This window comes from Dermochelys coriacea, chromosome 5 (genome assembly GCF_009764565.3).
Source record: "Dermochelys coriacea isolate rDerCor1 chromosome 5, rDerCor1.pri.v4, whole genome shotgun sequence".
Classification (NCBI taxonomy): Eukaryota; Metazoa; Chordata; order Testudines; family Dermochelyidae; genus Dermochelys; species Dermochelys coriacea.
In genome coordinates, this window is record NC_050072.1 from 74,373,911 (window position 1) to 74,400,845 (window position 26,935).

The window sequence follows — 26,935 nt, forward strand, 5'->3', positions numbered from 1 at the left end:
GAAATGTTCTCTGAGCTCATGCTGTCCTCCCATGCTGACAGAGCACAGATGAATGCGTGGAGGCAGATCATGTCAGAGTGCAGGAAAGCACAAAATGACCGGAGGAGAGGTGGCAGGCTGAAGAGAGGGCTGAAGCTGAAAGGTGGCGGCAGCATGATGAGAGAGGGCAGGATTCAATGCTGAGGCAGCTGGAGGATCAAACTAATATGCTCCAGCATATGGTTGAGCTGCAGGAAAGGCAGCAGGAGCACAGAGCACCGCTACAGCCCCTGTGTAACCAAACCCCCTCCTCCCCAAGTTCCATAGCCTCCTCCCTGAGACACCCAAGAACGTGGTGGAAGGGGCTCCGGCCACTCCACCCCAAAGGATTGCCCAAGCAACAGAAGGCTGGCATTCAATAAGTTTTAAAATTTTAAACTTTTAAAGTGGTGAGTGGCCTTGTCCTTCCCTCCTCCACCACCACCCCTCTTGGTGCTTCTCTCCTCCATCACCCCTCCTGGGCTACCTTGGTAATTATCCCCCTATTTGTGTGATGAATTAATAAAGAATGCATGAATGTGAAGCAACAATGACTTTATTGCCTCTGCAAGCGGTGATCAAAGGGAGGAGGGGAGGGTGGTTAGCTTACAGGAAAGTAGAGTGAAACAAGGGGCGGGGGGTTTCATCAAGGAGAAACAAACAGAACTTTCACACTGTAGTCTAGCCAGTCATGAAACTCGTTTTCAAAGCTTCTCTGATGAGCACCATGTCCTCCTGTGCTCTTCTACCAGCCCTGCTGTCTGGCTGTGCGTAACCAGCAGCCAGGCGATTTGCCTCAATCTCCCACCCCGCCATGAACGTCTCCCCCTTATTCTCACAGATATTGTGGAGCACACAGCAAGCAATAATAATGGTGGGAATATTGGTTTCGCTGAGGTCTAACGGAGTCAGTAAACTGCGCCAGCGGGCTTTTAAACGTCCAAATGCACATTCTAGCACCATTCTGCACTTGCTCAGCCTGTAGTTGAACAGCTCCTGACTACTCTCCAGGCTGCCGGTATATGGCTTCACGAGCCATGGCACTAAGGGGTAGGCTGGGTCCCTAAGGATAATTATAGGCATTTCAACATCCCCAACCGTTATTTTCTGGTCTGGGAAGAAAGTCCCTTCCTGCAGCTTCTGAAACAGACCAGAGTTCCTGAAGATGCAAGCATCATGTACCTTTCCCAGCCATCCCCCGTTGATCTTGGTGAAACGTCCCTTGTGATCCACCAGTGCTTGAAGCACTATTGAAAAGTACCCCTTGCGGTATATGTACGCGCCGGCTTGGTGCTCTGGTGCCAAGATAGGGATATGGGTTCCCTCTATGGCCCCACCACAGTTAGGGAATCCCATTGCAGCAAAGCCATCCATTATGACCTGCACATTTCCCAGGGTCACTATTCTTGATAGCAGCAGATCTTTGATTGCGTTGGCTTCTTGCATCACAGCAGCCCTCACAGTAGATTTGCCCACTCCAAATTGATTCCCGACTGACCGGTAGCTGTCTGGCATTGCAAGCTTCCACAGGGCTATTGCCACTTGTTTCTGAACTGTGAGGGCTGCTCTCATCTTGGTATTCTTGCACCTAAGGCCAGGGGAAAGCAAGTCACAAAGTTCCATGAAAGTGCCCTTATGCATGCAAAAGTTTCGCAGCCACTGGGAATCATCCCAGACCTGCAATACTATGCGGTCCCACCAGTCTCTGCTTGTTTCCCGAGCCTAGAATTGGCATTCCACTGCATGAACCTGCCCCATTAGCACCATGATGCCCACATTGCCAGGGCCCGTGCTTTGAGAGAAGTCTGTGTCCATGTCCTCATCACTCTCATCACCGCGCTGACGTTGCCTACTTGCCCGGTTTCGCTTTGCCAGGTTCTGGCGCTGCATATACAGCTGGATAATGCGTGTGGTGTTTAATGTGCTCCTAATTGCCAAAGTGATCTGAGCGGGCTCCATGCGTCTGGTATGGCGTCTGCACAGAAAAAAGGTGCCGAACGATTGTCTGCCGTTGCCCTGATGGAAGGAGGGGCGACTAATGACATGGCTTACAGAGTTGTCTTACAGGGAATTAAAATGAACAAAGGGAATGGCTTTGCGAGAAACAGTATGGCCCCCTCAAGGATAGAACTCAAAACTGGGTTTAGCAGGCTGTTGATTTCACAGAGGGAGGGAGGGAGGAGAAAATAAATACAAAACAAATCTGGTCTATTTCTTGTTTTGAGCCACTTCATCTATCTTTATACATCTTGCTGGCACCAGACTGTGCAGTACGACAGCTAGCCATTGTCTTCTCCTGGGTGCTCGGCAGAAGATGGTGCAATATGACTGCTGGCCATCATCTTCTGCTGGCTGCTGATTAAAAGACAGTGCGCTGCCAGTAGAACTCAATCGCCATGAGATGAAACTTAAAAGGGAAATGACCTGGCTGAGTCACTCCCATGTTTGCTCAGGCGCCCCTAACTTCATCGAGGTCGGTTAAAAGAGCACCTAGGACTACGTCGACGACGGCTACCAGTTATACTGCACTGTCTGCTGCCAAAAGGCAATAAACTGCTGCTGTGTAGCAATGCAGTAATATGTCTGCCAGCACCCAGGAGACATACAGTGACAGTTAGCTGAGTGGGTTCCATGCTTGCTGTGGTATGGCATCTGCACAGGTAACTCAAGAAAAAAGGCACAAAACAATTGTCTTCCCTTGCTTTCACGGACGGAGGGAGGGAAGGGGGGCCTGGAGATATGTACCCAGAACCATCCGTGACAATGTTTTAAGCCCCATCAGGCCCTGGGATTTCTACCCAGAATTCAAATGGGCGGCGGAGACTGCGGGAACTGTGAGATAGCTACCCACATTGCCAGGGCCCGTGCTTTGAGAGAAATCTGTGTCCATGTCCTCATCACTCTCGTCACTGCGCTGACGTCGCCTACGTCCTACCAGGACCCGGTTTCGCTTTGCCAGGTTCTGGTGCTGCATATGCTGCCGGATAATGCGTGTTGTGTTTAATGTGCTCCTAGTTGCCAAAGTGATCTGAGTGGGCTCCATGCTTGCTGTGGTATGGCATCTGCACAGAAAAAAGGCACGGAACGATTGTCTGCTGTTGCCCCGACGGAGGGAGTGGCAACTGACGACATGGCTTACAGGGAATTAAAAATCAACAAAGGGGGTGGCTTTCCGAGAAACAAAATGGCCCCCTCAAGGACAGAACTCAAAACTGGGTTTAGCAGGCCATTGATTTCACAGAGGGAGGGAGGGAGGATAAAATGAATACAAAACAAATCTGATCTATTTCTTGTTTTGAGCCACTTCCTCTATCTTTATACAGCAATTTATTGCCTTTTGGCAGCAGACTGTGCAGTACGACCATTAGCCATCGTCATCTCCTGGGTGCTCGGTAGAAGACAGTACAACATGACTATTGGCCATCGTCTTCTGCTAGCTGCAGATTAAAGGACAGTGCACTGTAGGTAGGCTTCTTCAATCGCCATGAGACGAAACAAGGGAAATGACCTGGCTGAGTCACTCCCATGTTTGCCTAGGCGCCCGGTTAAAAGAGCATCCAGGACTACGTCGCCAACGGCTACCAGTCATACAGCACTGTCTGCTGCCAAAAGGCAATAAATTGCTGCTGGGTAGCAATGCAGTACCACCTCTGCCAGCACCCAGGAGACATACGGTGATGGTTAGCTGAGCAGGCTCCTTGCTTGCCGTGGTATGGCGTCTGCACAGGTAACTCAAGAAAAAAGGCGCAAAACAATTGTTTTCCCTTGCTTTCACGGCCGGAGGAAGGGAAGGGGGGCTTGACGATATGTACCCAGAACCACCCACGACAATGTTTTAGCCCCATAAGGCACTGGGATTTCTACCCAGAATTCAAATGAGCGGCGGAGACTGCAGGAACTGTGGGATAGCTACCCACAGTGCAATGCTCCGGAAGTCGATGGTTGCCTCGGTACTGTGGACACAGTCCGCCGACTGCATGCACTTAGAGCATTTGTGTGGGGACACACACAATTGACTGTATAAAAATGCTTTCTACAAAACCGACTTCTATAAATTCGACTTAATTTCGTAGTGTAGACATACCCTTAGAGGTTTTTAAGGTCAGGCTTGACAAAGCCCTGGCTGGGATGATTTGTTGGGAATGGATCCTGCTTTGAGAAGGAGGTTGGACTAGATGAGCTTCTGAGGTTCCTTCCAACCCTGGTATTCTATGATTCCCCCCATTGATGGATCTCTAGCAGACCAAGGCACTTATCTCAGAGAGGGGTGGGGCTAAGGACATTGCTGTAGCATCAGCACCTCCCATGGGCTAATTTAGGCAGTTTTTCTTGCAGCTTCTCCACCAGGGCCTGTAACTAGGCACTGACATCCTGCAGGAGAGGTGCAAACCACTGGCGGACCTGCTCAGCAGCCTCGTCTAGGGAGCCCTGCACCTCTTCAGCCTTTTCCATATTCATTGTTAGGCAGGTGTTCCTATACCCAAGCTTTGTGGGTCATAGTCATACTAGTGGGGGAGTGGCACTCTTTGGGAAAGAAAGCATAGAAACAAATATAGTAAAAATATTAAATGAATCAAACGGTACCATGGTATCTCCATGGACAGAAATGCCATGCTTGCATAATAAATAATAATAGAAGTAGGAACATACTACTGACCACCTGCCCTGGGTGATGACAGTGACTATGAAATGCTCAGGGAGATTAGAGGCTACAGAAAACAGAAAACCCAATAATAATGGGGGATTTCCACTATCCCCATATTTTCTGGGAACAAGTCACCTCTGGACAAGATGCAGAGAGAAAATTTCTAGACACCATGAATGACTGCTTCTTGGAGCAACTGTTGGGATTCCCTTGGAGATCTTTTCCACTCAGCTTAGTTGGAATACTTTTTCTGGTTCTGGGATCCAAAAAAACCTCAGACTCCACATTTAGTCACTCAGGTTCCTTTATTTGGCATATAGGTCTACTGAGCTGAGCAGACTCATGAATAGGTGGTGGGTATGGGACATACCACACATGCAAAGTTACACAGCAAACCTCTTTCTTTATATGTATTTGCACGTTGTATTGTATTTACTACATATTGCATCACATGTTTTTGGACGGTCATGGTAACTTTGCAGGAACTAATCCCTGGGCAGCATGCTCTGTCTACATTCCTAACTTATTTTCTCCACTGTGAGTAAATGGTGAACTGGATGTTCTCCCTTTTATCTTAGCTGGCTCAGACATTTGGTCTTTTTAGCGTACTGACCTATTTACTTACCTTATTTAGCACAAATGTTCTGTTTTCAGCCTAATCATCTGTTTACCTCCCTAATTCTATCCTCCAAGAAATGAGGCCTCCCTCCAAGTGTGAATTACACAGCCCAGCCTCAGCAGCTAGTCCTGCAATCCTTTAGGAAAGAGGCAGTTCTTGATTTAGTCCAAAGTGGAACACAGGATCTGGCTCAAGAGGTGAATTATAGCTGAACTACTCAGTAATAGCGACTATAATGTAATTAAATTAGGGCTGTCAAGCAATAAAAAAAATTGTGATTAATCATGCTGTTAAAAATAAATATTAAGTGAGCACTGTACACTTTGTATTCTGTGTTGTAATTGAAATCAATATATTTGAAAACGTGGAAAACATCCAAAATATTTATATAAATGGTATTCTATTGTTTATTATAAATATTTGCACTGTAAAAAATAGTAATTTTCAATTCACTTAGTGTAAGTACTTAGTGCAGTCTCTATCATGAAAGTTGAACTTACAAATGTAGACTTATGTACAAAAAATAACTGCATTCAAAAATAAAAGTGTAAAACTTTAGAGCCTATAAATCCACTCAGTCCTACTTCATGTTCAGCCAATCACTCAGACAAAAGTTTACATTTGTAGGAGATAATGCTGCCCGCTTCTTGTTTAAAATGTCACCTGAAAGTGAGAACAGGCATTCGCATGGCACTGTTGTAGCTGGCATTGCAAGAAATTTACGTGCCAGATGCGCTAAATATTCCTATGATGATGGGTTCTGCTCGATAATGATCCAAAGCAGCGCAGACCAATGCATGTTCATTTTCATCATCTGAGTCAGATGTCACCAACAGAAGGTTGATTTTCTTTTTTTTGGTGGTTTGGGTTCTGCAGTTTTTGCATCAGAGTGTTGCTCTTTTAAGACTTCTGAAAGCATGTATCGCACCCCATCCCTCTCAGGCCTGGTCTACACTGAGGGGCAATGGGGGAGCGAGCTAAGTCTATCTAAGTTATGCAACTTCAGCTAAGAAAATAGCGTAGCTGAAGTTGACGCTACTTACAGTGGTGTCTTCACTGTGGTCGGTTGACTGCTGACGCTCCCCCATTGACTCCACCTATGCTTCTCGCTCTGGTGGAGTACCGGAGTTGATGGGAGAGCGCTCAGCAGTAGATTTATTGCGTCTTCACTACATGCGATAAATCGACCCCCGCTGGATCGATTGCTCCAGAGGTAAGTGTAGATATGCCCTCAGATATTGAAAGGCACTTCAGATTCTTAAATCTTGAGTCAAGTGCTGTGGCTATCTTTAAAAAATACCACATTGGTACCTTCTTCGCGTTTTCTCAAATCTGCAGTGAAAGCGTTCTTAAAAACAAACAACATGGTGGGTCATCATCCAAGACCGCTATAATATGAAATATATGGCAGAATGCGGGCAAAACACAGAGCAGGAGACACATGATTCTTCCCCAAGGAGTTTAGTCATAAATTTAAGTAACACATTTTTTTAAATGAGTGTCATCAGCATGGAAGCACGTCCCCTGGAATGGTAGCCAAAGCATGAAGGGGATACGAATGTTTAGCATATCTGGCACGTAAATTTCTTGCAATGCCAGCTACAAAAGTGCCATGTGAACATCTGTTCTCACTTTCCGGTGACACTGTAAAGAAGTGGGCAGCATTATCTCCTGTAAATGTAATTGGCTGCACAAGAAATAGAACTGAGTGGACCTGTAGGCTCTAAAGTTTTACATTGTTTTGTTTTTTTGTGCAGTTATGTAACAAAAAAATACATTTATAAGCTGCACGTTCACAATGAAGAGATTGCATAGTACTTGTATGAGGTGAATTGAAAAATACTATTTATCATTTTTACAGTACAAATATTCGTAATAAAAATATAAAGTGAGCACTGTATACTTTGTATTCTTTGTTGTAATTGAAATGAATACATTTGAAAATGTAGAAAAACATCCAAAATATTTAATAAATTTCAATTAGTATTCTACTGTTTAACAGTGTGATTAAAACAGCGATTAATCCCGATTTATTTTTTAAATAGAGATTAATATTTTTGAGTTAATCGCACGAGTTAACCGCAGTTAAACAGTCCTAAATTAAATTTAACATCTTTTGGGCGGGGGGGGAGGGGAAATACCAAAGAAACTCACCACAATAGTATTTAACTTCAAAAAGGGAACACCATAAAAATGAGAAAGCTAGTTACAGGGAAATTAAAAGGAAAAAAGTCACAAGAGTGAAATGTCTGCATGGAAACTTTTTTAAAAAACACCATAATGGGGGCTCAAACTATATGAATAAATAAAAAAAAGAGGACCAGAAAAATACTACCATGGCTAAACAGAATAAAAATGGCAGGTAGACACAAAATGGCATCTTTTAAAAATTGGAAGTCAAATGTTTCTGAGAAAAATAGAAAGGAACAAACTCTGGCAAGTCAAGTATAACTCGGCAGGCCAAAAAAGAATGTGAAGAGCAACTAGCTAAAGACAAAAACTAACAGCAAATATTTTTTAATTACAACAGAAGCAGGAAGCCTGCCAAACGATCAGTGGGGCCCTCTTGGATGATTAAGGTGCAAAAAGAGCACTTAGGAAGACAAGGCCATTGCAGACAAGCTAAATGAATTCTTTGCATCTGTCCTCATTGCAGAGGATGATGGGGAGATTCCCACACCTGAGCCATTCTTTTTAGGGGACACATCTGAGGAACTGTCCCAGACTGAGATGTGAATGGAGGAGATTTGGAACAAATTGATAAATTAAAATTAAACAGTAATAAGTCACTAGGACCAGATGATGTTCACTCAAGAATTCTGAAGGAACTCAAATATGAAATTGCAGAAATACTAACTCTGTTATGTAACCTATCACTTAAATCAGATTCTGTACCAGATAATGGGGGATAGCCAATGTGACACCTATTTAAAAAAAAAAAAATCCAAAGATGCTCCCAGCAATTATAGGCCAGTAAGCCTAACTTCAGTATCAGGCAAATTTGTTGAAACTATCATCAAGAACAGAATTACCAGACACACGATTTGTTGGGGGAAGAGTCAACATGGTTTTGTAAAGGGAAATCATGCCTCACCAATCTATTAGAATTCTCTGAGGAGGTCAACAACTATATGGACACGGGTGATCCAATTGATACAGTGTGATGTACTGTGATGTTGTGAAGGCCATGACTATAACAGGGTTCAATAAAGAACCAGATAAGATCATGGAGGATAGGGTCCATCAATGGCTATCAGCCAGGATGGGCAGGGATGGTGTCCCTAACCTCTGTTTGCCAGAAGCTGGGAATGGATCACTTGATGATTACCCGTTCTGTTCATTCCCTCTGGGGCACCTGGCATTGGCCACCGTCGGAAGACAAGATACTGGGCTAGATGGACCTTTGATCTGACCTAATATGGCTGTTCTTACGTAGTGTACTTGGACTTCCAGAAAGCCTTTAACAAGATCCCTCACCAAGGCTCTTAAGCAAGTAAGAAGTTGTGGGATAAGAATTAAGGTCTTCTCTTGGATCAGTAACTGGTTAAAAGATAGGAAACAAAGGGTAGGAATAAATGGTCAGTTTTCAGAATGGGGAGAGGTAAATAGTGTCCTCCCCAGGATCTGTACTGGGATCGGTGCTGTTCAACATTTTCATAAATGATCTAGAAAAAGGAGTAAACAGTGAGGTGGCAATGTTTGCAGATGATACAAAATTACTCAAGATGGTTAAGTCCAAAGCGGACTGTAAAGAGTTACAAAGGAATGGGCACCAAAATGGCAACTAAATTCAGTGTTGATAAATGCAAAGTAATGCAAAATGGAAAACATAACCCTAACTATACATACAAAATGGCAGGGTCTAAATTAGCTGTTACCACTCAAGAACCACTGTGGAGTCATGCGTAGTTCTCTGAAAACATCTGATCAACATGCAGCAGAAGTAAAAAAGCTATCTATGTTAGCTATCCCTTTCCTAATGGTTCCCAAGACAGAAAATAATGCCACTATATAAATTCATGGTACACCCACATCTTGAATCTCGGATGCAGTTCTGATTGCTCCAACTGAAAAAAGAAAAAAGTTATACCAGAACTGGAAAGAGAAGAGCAACAACAGAACAGCTTCCATATGAGGAGAAATTAAAAAGACAGGGACTGTTAAACTTGGAAAAGAGAAAATTAAGGGGAGGATCTGAGAGAGATCTATAAAATCATGAATGATGTGGAGAAAATGAATAAGAAAGTGTTACTTACCCTCTTTATATAACACACGAACCAGGGGTTACCCAATGAAATTAATAGGCAGCAGGTTTTAAAAACAAACAAAGGCAGTGCTTCTTCACACAACACACAGCCTGTGGAAGTTGTTCCCAGGGGATGTTGTGAAGTCCAAAGGTATAACTGGGATAAAAAAAAGAATTAGACAAGTTCATGGAGGATGAGTTCATCAATGGCTATTAGCCATGAAGTTGCATCCATGGTCTGGGATGCAACCCCATGTTCTGAGTGTGCTTAAACCTCAGGTCAGATGCTCTGACTGGATGATGGGGTGGATCACTTGATAAATCGCCCTGTTCTGCTCACTCCCTCTGAAGCATCTGACACCAGTCACTATTGAAAGACAGGATACTGTGCTAGAAGAACCATTGGTCTGACCCAGTATAGCTATTATTATGTTGAGGTTACACTGTGAAGAATACTATGATACAGAAAAGGAAGGTTACTCTTGGAAATAAGAGAAGTTCCATGATGACCTGACAAATCTCCAATACTTTTAATAAAAAACAAGACTAGAGACATCCCTTACTATTATAACAGTACATTCAAAGAATTAGTAAGAAGTTTATGCAGTGCTTTTTACTACATCTTAATATGGCCAATGCTATTATTATTTATTCTACTGTAAAACAGAAATGAGTTTAGGTATCATCCAGCTTTTAGACAGAGGTTTTGTTTTGTTTTTGGTGTGCATGGATTTTTTTTGAGGGAGAAGGAAAAGTGAATTACAAAGAACAATTTATTTTGGAGCAGGGCAGATAAAGCTGACAGGCTGAAAAAAAAACCTTTTGTGATAAATTAAAGTGAGAATTCTCAAAAAAAAATCTAATTTCCTCAGAATACTGGCAGACATTTGAAATGAAAAGCAGCTCCGATTCCTGCCCCATTTTCTTTGATTTTTCATGACGACTGGAATAAGGTGGTATGTTATCCCAAAACGATCTTTGGACTTAGAGTTCAGCTTTTCACACACCAAAAATTCAATACAAAAGAAAATCAGCCCCTCCCAGATGGTGAAAGTGAGTCAAGAATAAATAGGACCTCTTTCTCTAAGTGAGCGCCACCTCAGAGAAGGAATTCAGCATTCCTTGTTACTGAGCACTCTGTACTGGCCAATCCTAGCCAACTCTTCACTGGTTGCACTGGAATTTGCCAGCTATCACCTAGTGTCAAATCCCCCATTCCTGAGTAAACTGCTAGTTAAAAAAAGCTAGTTAGCTGGTAGGCATAATGAAATAGTAAAGAGATGGCTACTACCCTGCTCTCTCCAAATTATCTAGGCAGTCTTTCTTAGATTCCTGATGGAATCATAGGGTCAGTTTGTTAGACTTCATCCCATTCTTTCCAACAACCACCTGACTGATCACAGATACCATTTGTTACCTCCAGATGGAATTACTGCAGTGTCTTTGAACTGAAGCACTGGTTTTGAAAAGACTAACTGGTGCAGGAAAATAGCAGCTTCACGCTTTCAGCAGCAAACACCACTGAAGATATATTACTCATATATGCTACTATTGAAATGACTCACTTATTCAACATCAGGTTAAATTTAATGTCTCAGCCCCTCAACAACCTCAATAGACAGGACCAAATGGCTACCTCACCCTACCACCAACTCTTCTCCTTAGATTCATAGATACTAAGGTAAGAAGGGACCATTCTGATCATCAAGTCCGACTTCCTGTACAGCGCAGGCCACAGAATCTCACCCACCCACTCCTATGAAAAACCTCACCTATGTCTGAGCTATTGAAGTCCTTAAATCATGGTTTAAAGACTTCAAGGAGCAGAGAAGCCTCCTTCAAATCAACCATGCCCCATGCTACAGAGGAAGGCGAAAAACCTCCAGGGCCTCTCCAATCTGCCCTAGAGAAAAAATTCCTTCCCGACCCCAAATATGGCAATCAGCTAAACCCTGAGCATATGGGGAAGATTCACCAGCCAGATACTACAGAAAATTCTTTCCTGGGTAATTCAGATCCCATCCATCTAATATCCCATCTCAGGGGATTAGACCTATTTACCCTGAATATTTAAAGATCAATTACTTACCAAAATCCCATTATCCCATCATACCATCTCCTCCATAAACTTATCAAGTAGAATCTTAAAGCCAGATAGATCTTTTGCCCCCACTGCTTCCCTTGGAAGGCTATTCCAAAACTTCACTCCTCTGATGGTTAAAAACCTTCGTCTAATTTCAAGTCTAAACTTCCTGGTGGCCAGTTTATACCCATTTGTTCTTGTGTCCACATTGGTGCTGAGCTTAAATAATTCCTCTCCCTCTCCTGTATTTATCCCTCTGATATATTTATAGAGAGCAATCATATCTCCCCTCAACCTTCTTTTAGTTAGGCTAAACAAGCCAAGCTCCTTGAGTCTCCTTTCATAAGACAAGTTTTCCATTCCTCGGATCATCCTAGTAGCCCTTCTCTGTACCTGCTCCAGTTTGAATTCATCCTTTTTAAACACGGGAGACCAGAACTGCACACAGTATTCTAGGTGAGGTCTCACCAGTGCCTTGTATAACGGTACTAAAACCTCCTTATCCCTACTGGAAATGCCTCTCTTGATGCATCCCAAAACCGCATTAGCTTTTTTCACAGCCATATCACATTGGCAGCTCATAGTCATCCTAGGATCAACCAATACTCCAAGGTCCTTCTCCTCTTCCGTTACTTCTAATTGATGCGTCCCCAGCTTATAACTAAAATTCTTGTTATTAATCCCTAAATGCATAACCTTACACTTCTCACTATTAAATTTCATCCTATTACTATTACTCCAGTTTACAAGGTCATCCAGATCCTCCTGTATAATATCCCGATCCTTCTCCGAATTGGCAATACCTCCCAGCTTTGTATCATCTGCAAACTTTATTAGCACACTCCCACTTTTTGTGCCAAGGTCAGTAATAAAAAGATTAAATAAGATTGGTCCCAAAACCGATCCCTGAGGAACTCCACTGGTAACCTCCCTCCAACCTGACAGTTCGCCTTTCAGTAGGACCCGTTGCAGTCTCCCCTTTAACCAATTCCTTATCCACCTTTTGATGTTCATATTGATCCCATCTTCTCCAATTTAACTAATAATTCCCCATGTGGCACGGTATCAAATGCCTTACTGAAATCTAGGTAAATTAGATCCACTGCGTTTCCTTTATCTAAAAAGATCTGTTACTTTTTCAAAAAAGGAGATTAGGTTGGTTTGGCATGATCTACCTTTTGTAAAACCAAGTTGTATTTTGTCCCATTTACCATTGACTTCAATGTCCTTAACTAATTTCTCCTTCAAAATTTTTTCCAGGACCTTGCATACTACCGATGTCAAACTAACTGTCCTGTAGTTACCCGGATCACTTTTTTTTTCCCTTTCTTAAAAATAAGAACTATATTAGCAATTCTCCAATCATTCGGTATTACTCCTGAGTTTACAGATTCATTAAAAAGTCTTGCTAATGGGCTTGCAATTTCAGGTGCCAATTCCTTTAATATTCTTGGATGAAGATTATCTGGGTCCCCCAATTTAGTCCCATTAAGCTGTTTCAGTTTTTCTTCTACCTCAGATATGGTAATATCTGCCTCCATATCCTCATTCCCATTTGTCATGCTACCATTATCCCTAAGATCCTCTTTAGCTTTATTAAAGACTGAGGCAAAGTATTTGTTTAGAGATTGGGCCATGCCTAAATTATCTTTAGCCTCCACTCCATCCTCAGTGTTAAGCGGCCCCACTTCTTCCTTCTTAGTTTTCTTCTTATTTGGCTATAGAACCTTTTACTATTGGTTTTAATTCCCTTTGCAAGGTCCAACTCGACTCGACTTTTAGCCTGTCTCACTTTATCCCTACATGTTCTGACCTCAATTAGGTAGCTTTCCTTGCGGATCCCTCCCATCTTCCACTCCCTGTATGCTTTCTGCTTCTTCTTAATCACCTCTCTAAGATGCTTGCTCATCCAGCTTGGTCTACAACTCCTGCCTATGAATTTTTTCCCCTTTCTTCCGATAGCTTCTGCAGCTTTGATTTAAAGTAATCCCAGGCCTCCTCTACCTTTAGATCCATAAGTTCTTCAGTTCAATTCAGTCCAGACCAGATGATTCCATTGGTCCTATCTCAAACCCAAACACTTATGTATACAGGAAACAACTTTGACAGGTGGGTTGAGTCTGTGGAATTCATTCCATGAACAAAGAATAACCACAAACCACCTCCTGAATCTTGTTTTTCCCTAAAAGCATTTCTACTAATTACTTGCTGGACAAAAATATGTAAAACTCCTAAAGGGATATGGTGGCAATGAACACAGTATAAAGATCAATACAGAATACTATATAGATGGGGAAGAGGAAGAAATGGAAGGGCATAAATTTTATTTATTTTTAAACACAATTCTGGAAGGTGTCCATGTACCAAGGGGATTGGTAACATAAAATGCCGAATGGAGTAGTTTTCAAAGTATTTTCGATTTGCTTCATTTACTAAATATTTATCTCGTCAGTTACTCTTCTCAGCAGCAGTCTGGTATAAAAATCAGAACTCCACGTACCGTATAAAAAAATCAAATTTTTAAGAATTCTTATGCTACAGCCTTAGGCACTTAGGCTATGTCTACCGTATGCAACTTTTAGCAACACAGCTATGCCACTAAAAGGCGCGCACCATAGCCGCTGTTTGTCAGCGGGAGAGAGCTCTCCCACCAACAAAAAACTTTCACTCCCAATGAGCGGCAGTGGCTTTGTCAGCAGGAGAGCTCTGTTCACACTGGCGCTTTTTGTCAGCAAAACTTTTGTCGTTTGGGGTGGGGTTCCCCCTCCCCACACTCCTGAACGACAAAACTTGTGGTCTTCAGGTTCCGGTGTAGACAAAGCCTTAGACTTAGACACAGGGCTGAAAGGGACCTAAAGAGTCACCTAGTTAGTCCTTCTTTTCCCAATGGCTCCGCTGAGACAGGATTACATGTACCTAGACCATCCCTGACAGATGTTTGTCTATCTGGTTCTTAAAAACCACCAATGATGGTGATTCACAACCTCCCTAAGTAACCCGTTCCAGTGCTTAACTATCCTTACAGTTAATTTAAAAAAAAACAAAAACAAAAAAAAAACTAACCTAACCTGAATCTCCCCCTTTCTGCAAACTAAGTCCTTTACTTCTTGTCCTACCCTTGAAGATGAACAACTGATCGCCATCCTCTTTATAACAACCTATTATATATTTTAAGACTGTTGTCCCCCCTCAGCCTTCTCTTCTCTAGACTAAATACACCAAATTCTTTCCACCTCTCTTTGTCGGTCATTTTCTAAACAATTACCTCCCATTTCCTTATATAAAGACACTCCTGTTAAAGCTTCCCAGAATGACACTTGTCTGTTTCGTAACAGTATCACATTGTTCTCATTCAATTTGTGACCCACTATAACCCCCAGATCCCATTTGATATGTACAGTTTAAATATATAACTTGATAATTACATTTAGATAACTATACTATTCTCTAACAACCTCATACTTGTGGCAGTATCACAAAAAGGGCAGTCTCTTTGTAAGCCAAAACTGCACCTTAAGCTTCACTCAATCCAATAGGTGCATGTTACAAAGAACTGGTGCAGTGCACTCATTATGATGCATTGCTTAACAAACAGGAAACCTTATTGCACTAACTCAAGTCTCTAAATGGCCTTAAAGTATAGCCTCATATGGAGTGCCTTGCAATAATCGCATCTCAAATGTAAAGAAATGTGGATGATGAGCAATCAAGTGGCATCTAATGAATTAATGAATGGATGGATGTATAAGTACTTTAAATACTTATTCTAAAATATAGGTTAAGGCTCAATCTCACTTATTTTCTTTTGAGAAAACTCCTTTCCCATCCAGCCTCAAAATAAAAATCCATTCAGACCATATTCATATATTAATTTTTATTTTCCCATACAATATTCACAGGGTCTGCCTTTTGTCTTATTCAAACTAACAAATGTTTTCAAACTAAAACAGGAATTGACATTTCAGGCCACAAGAAGAGGTTCCGTAAACATAAACATCCAAAGAATAGTAAAAAACTGGTGTCTTTTGCAGTACATAATAAAATTGTATTTTATCGAACACTGGGTGATTTAGCTGTGTACCATACACCTCTTATTTGAACCATGTGCTTAATAGAAAAAAAGATGAAGCTTTAATTGTAACACCTTAAAATGTGTTTTTTCACCCACTGTTGATTTGTTAGCATGGGTATTATATCCTATTAATTTTATTCAATCACTTATTCTAAAAAATATATACAGCTATGTTTAAACATGTGGTTTTGTGCCATGTTTTTAGAACAGAAAAATAAAGGCTTTTTTTAAGCTATGGCTGCATAATATGCAGCAAGATACAGGAGGACTGGTTTGAATACCCAACTTCAATTTAACAGTCAATTCCACAAGACCTCTGCAGTGGGAGGTATACTGAGCTAAACAGTTCCACTTTACACATTCAAACAGGAAAAAATAAAAAGACACGAAAGAAACACAGAGAGTGTATCGTGACGATATAAACCAATATTTGGCCTACACCATTTAGCAATTTTGACAGCAACATAAAGCAACTGAAGGGGGGGGGGGAAAACTTATTTCACATCTTTAAAACAAACATTTTCATTGCAATTAAAGCTACTCATTAACTGATCTACTTACAAGTGATAGTTCAAGCTTCAGAAGATTACAATCGGACACTGCCAAAAATCAAATCACATTTTCATCAAATTGTTATAATGGCAAAGGTGCAACACTTGCCCTAATTGCACCCATTTGCTTTATTACTGCATGTAATTAAGTCTGTAAGAATCCTGCAGAAGAATATCAGCTTATTGCCACACAATAAAGCAGCCAAACACAATCGGGGAAGAGTAGCACATACAGGCGCAGGCTTGTGGCTTTCAGGAAAAGAATCTGTGTTCTAGTTTATTTTTGAAAAGTTGTAACCAGCATTGGCATTGTTTTTACCCATTCAAATAAAGGAAGTTGTAGATGCTTTAAAAAAAAAAAATCAATACAAGGTATGAGAATATCAACTAGATTCCTTAAACTAAGATCCTGTTTTTCACCTACCAACCTCAGTGACCCCCAAAACAGGAATTAGCTCAAATTTTTCTTGGACGTCCCAGACTACAGGTAATTGATTTAATCACAGTAAGAACAAATCTAGAACCTCCTTTTACTACAACCACTGCATTTTAAACTGTTTTAAATGGATGGCCCTGAGTTTTGTCATGTGCCCAAGTATGACTTTTTTATTTTTTATATAAATAAACTTTTTAGTTTCTCCAGAGTTGGAAATGTCTGATCAACACTAGCAACAAATCAGAATTACATTCCTTTTACTGTGTGCTAGCTTAACAGTTTAAGTTAACAACCTCTTTTGAATTAAGAAAATGGTGAAAAACCCTACATTTTCTTGTGTCTTTAGGTTGTTTTTTCTCCTGTGCACGCGTGAATTGGTTAATTACCTTAGTCCTTCCAGACTAGTCTGTACTAGCTTTTAACCTCATTTTGAATACCTTAGTTCAAATAATTTATGTATGTTTGCCAACTTCCACATCCTAATAAAACAAGACTTTTCAGAGTACACAATACAGCATCTATTAAAGACATGAGCAATGACAACAATGTGGACTACAAACCTATCAAAAAAAAGACACCCTGAAACTTTTGAAACATTGCATGACCACTAGCAAACCAGAAGTGGCAGTTGGATGCACAAGGCAACAATGTATCACAACCATGGAGATACAATGCAGTATAAATAACAAATTGGACTTGATAATGATTTACTAGAAAGCTTTGTATGTGCCTCTCACAGATGGCATACAACTATATCCAGTGTCAGTGCTGTGCTGCCTAACAAGCCAGTTTATCTCTGTTGTCCTAATTTTGAAGAGCCACAGCAGCACACATAACTACAGAGACTACACAACTTCAGTGACAAAGTTACAGGATTCTCCCTATCTTATTGCATTTTTTTTTTAAAAAAAAAAAAAGTGCGCCTTGGAAATTTTGATTTTAATAGAGTATAGAAAATTGTAAACTGAGACTACTCAGGAAACCAATTTGTTCTACAAAAAAAATATTGTAAAACAGGAAATTCATTATATTTTAATATAGGAAGAATGTCTGGTTTTTTTTTGTTAAACAAACTTGTTTAAATATAAAACTTAACAATTTTGAAAGGCGGAGACTTACCATTCTATAGAACCATATTTATGCCATGATGTAGTGTTAATTTGCAACAGTTCTACAGCAAAAAAAGATATATGGATTGGATTTTTCAGAGCAAATCAAAACAATGCAGTTCAATGCTTTGTGACTACCGTTCATCACATTTGCTTTTGTTTTTAATCCAATACCTTCAGCCTGAAAAGCTAAAATATCGATTTTTCACATGTACAGTCTTCCATATCAACTATTTGGGTTTTTTTCAAAGCATACCACAGATTAATCAGTGAATACAAATAAAGGAAAAATAGATCACTGCTGGATGCTTAACACAAACATCAAAAAATAGTAAGTTCTCAACTTTTCCAAATATTTCAAATAAGAAGGTGTCCCTTTCATAACTTTGACTACTTTTTGTAATTTTTAATGAATGGGAAGGGGTAAAAAGGTATTAAAAATGTTGCCCATCTTTAGTTCTTTTGTATCTACAATTAACTGGAGAACAGTAAGTTTACAGATGAACAGAGTACAGTGGATCTGAAGCATCATTTCACTACTGGTTATGATCCAACCCGGGTTGTGGTGGTTCTTTTATCGGAGAAGAAGCTTTTGAGGAGAAATACCTGCCCAATACTAACTACTAGAAGAATGATGGCTTCCCCTATTGACCAATAGGCTACTCTGGTGTTTAGATCCTCTGCTCTGCTGCGACCTTGTGCTTCCCTCAAGCGGAAGTGAGTCTGATAATCGATAACAGACTTCAAAGCTTCATGAATTGAAACACAAGCAGACTCCATCTAGACAAAAAAAAAATTTCTGAATTAGAAAAGCATTGAAAGAATTCTCTTTGTGCTGCATCTGAGCATATATAGCCAGGACTTCTGTAATTTTAGATGCGAGTATATTTATTCTCTCAACTAATATGTTTTAAGCTCGGTCACATCTAACCCACATTAACCAATATACTAAATATTCCCCCCCAACCGCACAAAAATATCATTAAAGTTGCCTCATGTTTCCCATTATATGGCCTCATTTTCAGTTACTTAGAACTTGGCCAAACTAACTGTTCAGGCTGAAATGTTCTATGCCAAGTGTCTGCCTCAGGTTTTTTTTGTTTTGTTCTTTTTATTTTGTTTCAGCTAAAATGGGTCAGCCATTTCAGAGAACAAGATTAGGGAAACACACATTGTGTTGCCCATATTTAAAAAAAAAAAAAATTTCAGTGGTTTGTTGAGAAACCCTCGAGCCTTTGAAGCAGGGACTTAAAATTCGATAGGGGCCACCTGAGTGTTAGGGATATGCCTTTTGCCATTCCTGTGAAAATCTGTCCAAGTTGGCCATGCACTTAGAAAAATCGCAATTCATACATGCTCAGATCCCTAAAATTCACTGAAGAGTCTGCCTGCACTGAATAGAACTTCCCTTGTAGTTGCTCCTTCTGGCAGCAAAGGGACATTATGGTGCAGGACAAGAACCCAGTGTTCTCAATGCTCCCACTGCTGGTGCCCACGCAGCATGGAGGAAGCAGCCACACTGGAATGCACAGGGATGAGGAGAAAGAGAGCATAGCAGCATTAGATGGATCTGGGTCAGGAGGAGAGGGAGTTGCAGGAGCCAGAGAGTATAGAAAAATAGAGAGGAAGGGTGGAGGACAGGAACCAGAAAGAGGCAGGGTAGATAGGAGCAGAAGGGGGACAGAGACAGACAGCTCTTTAATTACTAGAGCAAACTCCCCTACAAAACCTGGAATTGAACTCAGGAGTCCTCAAGTTCCTACATTCATTTGCCAACAGCACTTAATTGTGAAATGCACTGGAAGAGAGAGATCTTTGGGTCCACTCAGCCAAGAAGAAAGATAGCTAAGGAATGGTGTTTATATCCTTGGTTCCAAAGTACTGAATGGTGAGCACACTCACTTAAATAGCAATTTTGGAGTGAGTTTGCTGCCAGTTGGTAGCACACAAGGTGTCTGTGGGTAATGTACTGAACACATTTAAATGGGTTTGTGTTTAGGAGAAACGAAGTGAGGCTCACAGAAAGATTTGTAAAAAACAAAAACAGAAATAAGACTTAGGTTTAAGAATAAACCTTCACACACTTGAAGCCTGTTTTGTGGGGAAGCAGTGTTCCTGTCCTACTGTACATAAATAAAAAAGCCTAAACATCTATAACAATACTAACCAACTAGATGTGAAACATGCTCTATTTTCAATTTGTTTTGCTTGCCTTTTCTTTGCTTCTTATAATTTTGACTTATTGGATAGATATCTATCCTAAATATTAAGTTGAGCATTTACTAATTATCTTATTCAGTTTTACTTTCCTTAAAAAGAGGCATGAAATGTAAAAGCCTATTTTTACTTCTTTTTTTTTTTTTATTACTTGATGTTTCTACAGAAAGGTAGAATTTAGAAACAAACTGTTCAAAAAGTTCAAAGCACCAACACTTCAACTTTCAGACATGAGTGCAGTCATAGCACTGAAATGCAGCTTCCTTAAGAAAATACACCTGTCTGTGATATAAACAATTCAAAGAATTATTAGTCTCATTATATGCAGCTATTTTTAGTTAAACAGTTAGTATGGTAAAGGAAAAGCAGATTAGCTTTTAGTATAAAATCTCAAGATTTTGCCATGATGGTATAAAAGATGACTTGCCATTACTAAAATATTGTGAATTCAGATATATTTACTCTGTAACCTTTCAAGTGCATTTTATTCATCCACACTACATTTCTTTCCTGCAATCCCATTCATCTCCACAAATCATGCCGAGACTGGAACCTTTTGTGGCTACAGACTGATGCACGTATCACTGTTGACAAAACAGCAGATTGTACAAAATTCAATGATGCCAGGGTCCAATTAAACTCTACTTTGACCCACAGTCTAGAAGAAAAAAAGCACAAAAATAGTGGAAGAGGCCTCCTTGCCATCCCTTGCCTACCTGCCACTTCCTTCCAGAACAGTGTCTAGAAACCATGTCTGCTGTTGAATTCCTTCCTGAACCTGCGACATAGTACTCCTCCAACATCTTCTCATCCTAATCATTTCCTTAAACAATGTCCTGTTGTGAGGGGCTTTGCTCTTTGCTAACTGGGAGGTAAATCCCTAAAAATCTTAGTTCTACTTCCATGATTAATGACTGCTACTCCAGTTTCCACAAGCTCAGTTTTACATCCAAACTTTAAGTAGACAAAAGTTCATTGTTAACAACATTAAACCTTTGATTTAATAGAGCTCCCTAGTTAACTCAGGCTGGGATTTTCAAAGAAGTCTCAGGAAGTTAAATGCCCAATTTTATTGGCTTTCAATGCAATATAGGTACCTAACCCCCTTAGGCTCCTTTGAAAATCCAAGCCTCATCTGCTCTATCTTTTGTTTGGCTATCCAGTCACTTTAAATCAGCCCTTTACCTGGGTAAGTGCAGTGACTCTGTTCTCACTAGGAAACAGAGGTGGATCTTCTCCAACCTGGAAGTCGAAGTACACAGTTTTGTGCGTGAAAGTAGAAAATTCATTGCTGAAGCAGAATTTGTATGTTCCATTCCTAGATGCAGTGAAGGTAAAGCTATCATACTGTTTTTTCATCTCTTTGTACAACACATTGCCATCAGGATCTTCCAGTCGACAATCAACATCATAATGCCCTCCAGTGATCACCTGTGGAGTGTGAAAGATTATTGGCACTTTAACAGAGTAGAAAGTTATTCCTAGTACTACAGATATCTAAACACCTCTACAAGTCATTCGATCTGACTTCTTTAATTTAATTTAACTAATTCACTAAACCAAGAATAGAGACGATACAGAGAGCTGTAATAAAACAGAGTTCACCAGTGAAGTTGTTCAATTCAAGAGTATCAGTTTATATTAGCCTACAGCAATGAACTTGGGTTTTACACACTAACAGAACAAGAACAACTCAGAATAAAATACTATACATCCATTCAGTTATAGAAGATTGATATGTTTTTTTCAAACATTAATTTATACAAATACATGAGAGAAAGTTTCATTTCAATTAAGTTATCTTATTTAAGTTTCTCAGATATTTCTGTGATAGGTACAGTACAAGAACCTGACAAGGAGACAATAACATTAAAGTAATACTATGTTAGAACAGTAAGATTTACTGTATTTTAGGCCCACTTTTCAAGTCGAGAAAAAAAACAATACAGTATTAAACAGGCTGGAGCTGTTCCAGCAGGTTGCAATTGCCAGAATGCAACAATGTCCCAGCTACGCCTGCTTCTGACGTGACAGGAACCGTGTTGCACATAGACAACCTGTTACGCCAGCTTTATTCCTGCTTTGTGCTGCAGAGTGGCATAAAAATGGGAACTGGATATGGCCCCTTGTTTTTACAAACCTTTATCAGCATAGTTTTGGAAGTGAGAGAAAAGCATACTAGGTTTAAATAAAAAAGATGTATCCTTATGATACAGATACTATGCATTTAAGAATTCTTTATAGGTTTTATAGACAGTCTTCGTAGTAAACCTAGTTTCTAAATTTCACTGGAAACAAGTCAGATAGGTTTGATTTCAGCACAACTTTATAGAAAACTTTATTGCAGTAGCATTTAGGGGATTTTGCTGCAGACGTAGGAATTCTACGTCTCCCTCGAACAGAGCTTGTGTCTTCTCCCAACACTGAGTGAAGTTAGCCAAAGCTTGCAAGTGTCCCAAACCCTCACGTGATTGAGTGTAACTCAAAGTAAAAATATATAAAACAAAATATTTTCACAGCACCCGAAATCACACTGAAACTTATAGACAATGTAAAAGAAAGCCTTTGACAATTTAGAAAACGCTGATTTATATCTGGATAACGAGGTACAAATTTAAATATGAGCAAGCATTTTACACCCTTTTAATATGAACATTTTGAGTGCATCCATAGACGTTAACTGAAATAAAAACAAGCTCATCTGACTAGCAATGTCAAGAACAGATTGTTCAAAAGCCTACGACTGGAGAAGATAGAAACACCACAAATTTTAAAACATTAAACAAAGTCCTAGAAAACAACAATCCTGCAGAGGACAGATTAGCCCCAACAGGTCTTATCTCCAACTTCCACAATTCAGATACAAATGGGTGCATCAGTTTGAAAGGTTTGTCCCAAAGATATTACATTTAGACATAATTAAAGAAAAATGTTTAGGACAGACTTCTACCCTTACAAATTAAAATAGCTCAGATAGAAGAAAGAAGCCCAGTTTTTGTGGAAAATTCTTCTGAACAATACACAGATGACTGAAATATTTGGGTATCTGTATTCAAAGAAATCTTAGTTTCTTTAGATGCAAGCAGCCTCAGAAATTGCACGTTTGATCAGCAATCTTTAACTACAAGTGGGAGATTCAATTACTACCAAAGAGCTACAATTAATTTGGCTAAGTATCAAATGATTAGGACTTGTTTTAATGCTAGATTTGAAAGACAAAACTGATAGAAATAGAAAACCACCAGAATGATTTTTCTATGGGTGCAGAACAAGCTGAAAGGTATCTGGGGCAGAATTTACTGATGCACAATTCCTCCAGAAAGTATGGACACATTTAAACACTGAAAAGCAACTGCATTAATTCATTATTATTTTATGATGTATTCTATTTAGGCTTGGCAGAATTCATTTTTTATATACAATTTTGATGGATAATATCAATGTTTGTTTATTTTTAAGCAGTTTTTTCTATTTTTATTGATTTAAATTTTCATCATTTTGGAAAATTATGTGGATGACAGCAGACCACGTGTTAAAAAAAGTTAAGCTTTATGAATGCTACATAATTTTGTTTAGCTTCACTTTGTGAACACCAGAGCTGGCTGTTTTATCAGAGCTGTAAATAGATGCTTTATGCAGCATTTATTACAACATGTTTTATACACATTGAGGTGGGACTCAAGTTCTCAAGCAGTATTTTTCTTACTTTGCCTATATGTAATTTCTATTATCAACAGAAGTATTTGTCAGTTTAGTACCTGTATGGTGAAATACACATTTACGGATAAAGACATAATTCTTCCAATGTCAAGTATATTAAGTGTAGCAATATAATTCCAAAATTTACCTTCTCCAACAGGTCTCAAAACACAAGATAAAACAAGAAAGTTAAGTGCCTTTCACAAGTGAAAATGTTGTACAGTTAACAGTTTTATTAGGCTGGCAAACAGTCTCACCAATTAAATGAATAAGGCTCCAAGTAGTACAATCCCTAAGAAGCTCAAGGAATATCCTGTTATAGCAACATCATTTTGGCAAATTGCCTATTTTACAAGGCTGATGTGAGTTTCACAGATACACACAGGTGATGTATGCATAAATACATACAATGGATCCATTTTGGAAAGTTTTCCAAGAAGCTTACAACGAACACAGGCTTTTACTGTAGATCAAGAACATAGCACTTTTACATCTTTGCCTCCCACGTAACAATTGCACAGCATTGCATACAAGTTGTTGGGCAATAATATTCCAGGATCACAACTGGTTAATGTTTAATCACTCAAAACCTAATACTGAAGTAGGATTTAGGGTTTGAATTCAATCACAATGAAATTCAGGGACAGCCTTGTTTAGTTCACATGGGTTAGAAATATCAATCAGCTGCAAACCAGATAATCACACAGTGAAAGGGAAGACAGGGAAAGTGAGTGTGAGCCAACAGGTGTGTGGTGAGGGTGGTGTAGGTTAACTTAGTAGAACAGCTGGCTTGACACAGAAATGGGATACTAGTTGACTGCCAACACTACTTCACCCACACAACCAAACAGGCATATATTAAGCTGATTTAAGGACAACGTTATCTGGAATAGTAAGGTGCACCTGGTGCCCTACAAGATCACTTTATAAGAGCATTACTTATTGCTAAACTAGAAATTATAAACAGTTACAGAGTAGCAGCCGTGTTAGTCTGTATTCGCAAAAAGAAAAGGAGGACTTGTGGCACCTTAGAGACTAACAAATTTATCTGTGCATAATTTTTCGTGAGCTACAGCTCACTTCATCGGATGTGGCTCACGAAAGCTTATGCGCAAATAAATTTGTTAGTCTCTAAGGTGCACAAGTCCTCCTTTTCTTTTGCAAATTATGAAGCAATGCTGGCTAGGTGAGAGTGTATTGGGGGGCTGTTTTAAGTATCTCTAATTGGCTAAGAGAAAACAGAACACATACCAGAACTCCAGGGGGCACCTGATCCCCTGTGCAATCTGCTCAGGGAAACGTTATCAAGCTGGGGGTACCTTTGACTTGCTGAGGTGTGGGTACAGGTGCCTCAGGCCTAAAACAAGACGTGGGCTTGACCCAAGCCAGGTGTCTGACGCTGGATGTAAGGAGTGCACGAGGGGATTGTGTATCGGCCCCCGTGGGTGCCCGCACGATCCCCATCGAAGCACCGCTTGGCGTCGGGCCTGGGCGGTGCGCTGCCCGGGAAGAGCCCCTGGATGGGGTTATTACCTGGAACTCCAGCGTGCACTTGGTGCCCTGCGCGATCTCCTCGTAGAAGCACTGCTTGGCGTTGTCAGGCAGCTCGAATGTGATCTCGGAGGCCCGCACGGCGCCCCCCAGGCACAGCAGCAGCACCAGCCCCCGCAGCCCCGAGATCGCGGACCAGGCCGCGGCACCAGGGCCCAGCAAGTCCCGCAGCAGCATCTCCCCAGTGGGACGGGGAGGGGCAGCAGCTAAGGGGTGAAGGAGGAGAATGAGTCGAAGCAGGTCCAGGAGCGGCTCTCGCTCGGCCGGGGGGGGGGGGGAGTAGCGGAGGCCGCAGCGAGCAGGCCGAGCGCACAGCCCGTCACCGTGACCAGGGGCAGGGGTCCGCGAGCTAGACTGCGCCGCGGGGGGAGCGGGCGCAGAGCGGGAGGACTCACTGCGAGAGGCCCGGATGCAGTAGACGGCGGCAGAAAGTATCTGTGCGGCGTGGCGAAGAGGAGCGAACGAATTCGGAACCCGGAAGTAGCTACGCCGGTCGCGCGCCTCCGAACCGGAAGTGCTTCTCATGGTTTTGTCGACGTGGTGGTTGGAGAGGCGAGGGCGGGGCGGCCTAGGACAATGGGGCGGGGCGGGGCGGCCTAGGACAGTGGGGCAGGGCAGGGCGGCCTAGGACAATGGGGCGAGGCGGCAGAGGACAATGGGGCAGGGTGGGGCGGCCTAGGACAGTGGGGCGGGGCGGCAGAGAACAATGGGGCAGGGCGGGGCGGCCGAGGACAGTGGGGCGGGGCGGGGCAGCAGAGGACAATGGGGCGGGGCGGCCTAGGACAGTGGGGCGGGGCGGCAGAGGACAGTGGGGCAGGGCGGGGCGGCAGAGGACAATGGGGCGGGGTGGCCTAGGACAGTGGGGCGGGGCAGCAGAGGACAGTGGGGCAGGGCGGGGCGGCCTAGGACAGAGAACAATGGGGCAGGGCGGGGCGGCCGAGGACAGTGGGGCGGGGCAGCAGAGGACAGTGGGGCAGGGCGGGGCGGCCTAGGACAGTGGGGCGGGGCGGCAGAGGACAGTGGGGCAGGGCGGGGTGGCTGAGGACAATGTGGCGGGGCGGCAGAGGACAGTGGGGCGGGGCGGCAGAGGACAATGGGGCAGGGCGGGGCGGCCTAGGACAGTGGGGCGGGGCGGCAGGGGACAATGGCGGCGGGGGAAAGGTGAGGCAGGTGGCACGACCCGCAGCCGCAACAAGGTGTCTGGGCCCCGGGGCGAGGTGCTGGCAGCAGCTCTGTTGGTAACGTGCTGGGCTGTGTCCTGAAGCACTGGTCCGGCTGCCTCCCGTAGTTCAGCCTGTGCCCCAGCCCAGCCTGCAGCTGGTTTCGCTTCCATCCCAGTCACAGCAGATTGCATGGCAATTGCACGGCGTAAATGCTGCCTGGTCACTAATCAGGACTTTAAATTCGCAACTATGAGCCTGTTCGCATCCAGCTATCTCGGTCTGCGGCTGGCAGCGTCTTTCATTCAAATTGCTCCCCTGTCACTTTAGCATCAGGTGAAACAGTGAAGGATAACAAGACCACAACAAAAGAGAAGTTAAGTGATAAAAGAAGAACTCTCCCCACCCTTTTACCACTTAAAATCTGCCTTTTATAGTTAATAACATTTGTTTTATTTATTATTAAACCCAGTTTCTGTAATTTCTAAAGTGGGGGTCTAGAAGGGTGCACACTCTCCACATTGAGGGA

At 41.8% G+C, this 26,935-nt stretch overlaps 1 protein-coding gene across 1 annotated transcript; it reads right to left on the reverse strand.

Annotated features, from left to right (window-relative positions):
• Positions 1 to 17,579: 17,579 nt before the first annotated feature.
• On the reverse strand, positions 17,580 to 25,763 carry TMED7 (transmembrane p24 trafficking protein 7). Its single transcript, XM_038402218.2, has 4 exons — positions 25,642 to 25,763; positions 25,229 to 25,452; positions 21,182 to 21,427; positions 17,580 to 18,559 (listed from the first exon to the last, which is right to left on the reverse strand). The coding sequence occupies exons 2-4, from the start codon at positions 25,421 to 25,423 to the stop codon at positions 18,323 to 18,325; spliced, it is 678 nt and encodes a 225-aa protein (XP_038258146.2). The 5' UTR covers positions 25,424 to 25,452; positions 25,642 to 25,763; the 3' UTR covers positions 17,580 to 18,322.
• Positions 25,764 to 26,935: the final 1,172 nt, after the last annotated feature.

Excerpts from the sequence above, each read along its gene's own strand:
- TMED7 (XM_038402218.2), bottom strand. The coding sequence starts at position 25,423 with ATGCTGCTGCGGGACTTGCTGGGCCCTGGTGCCGCGGCCTGGTCCGCG. Across the intron at positions 21,428-25,228 it reads AGTGCACGCTGGAGTTCCAG|GTGATCACTGGAGGGCATTA; the intron begins GTAATAACCCCA and ends CACACTCCACAG. Across the intron at positions 18,560-21,181 it reads GAGTCACTGCACTTACCCAG|ATGGAGTCTGCTTGTGTTTC; the intron begins GTAAAGGGCTGA and ends TTTTTTGTCTAG.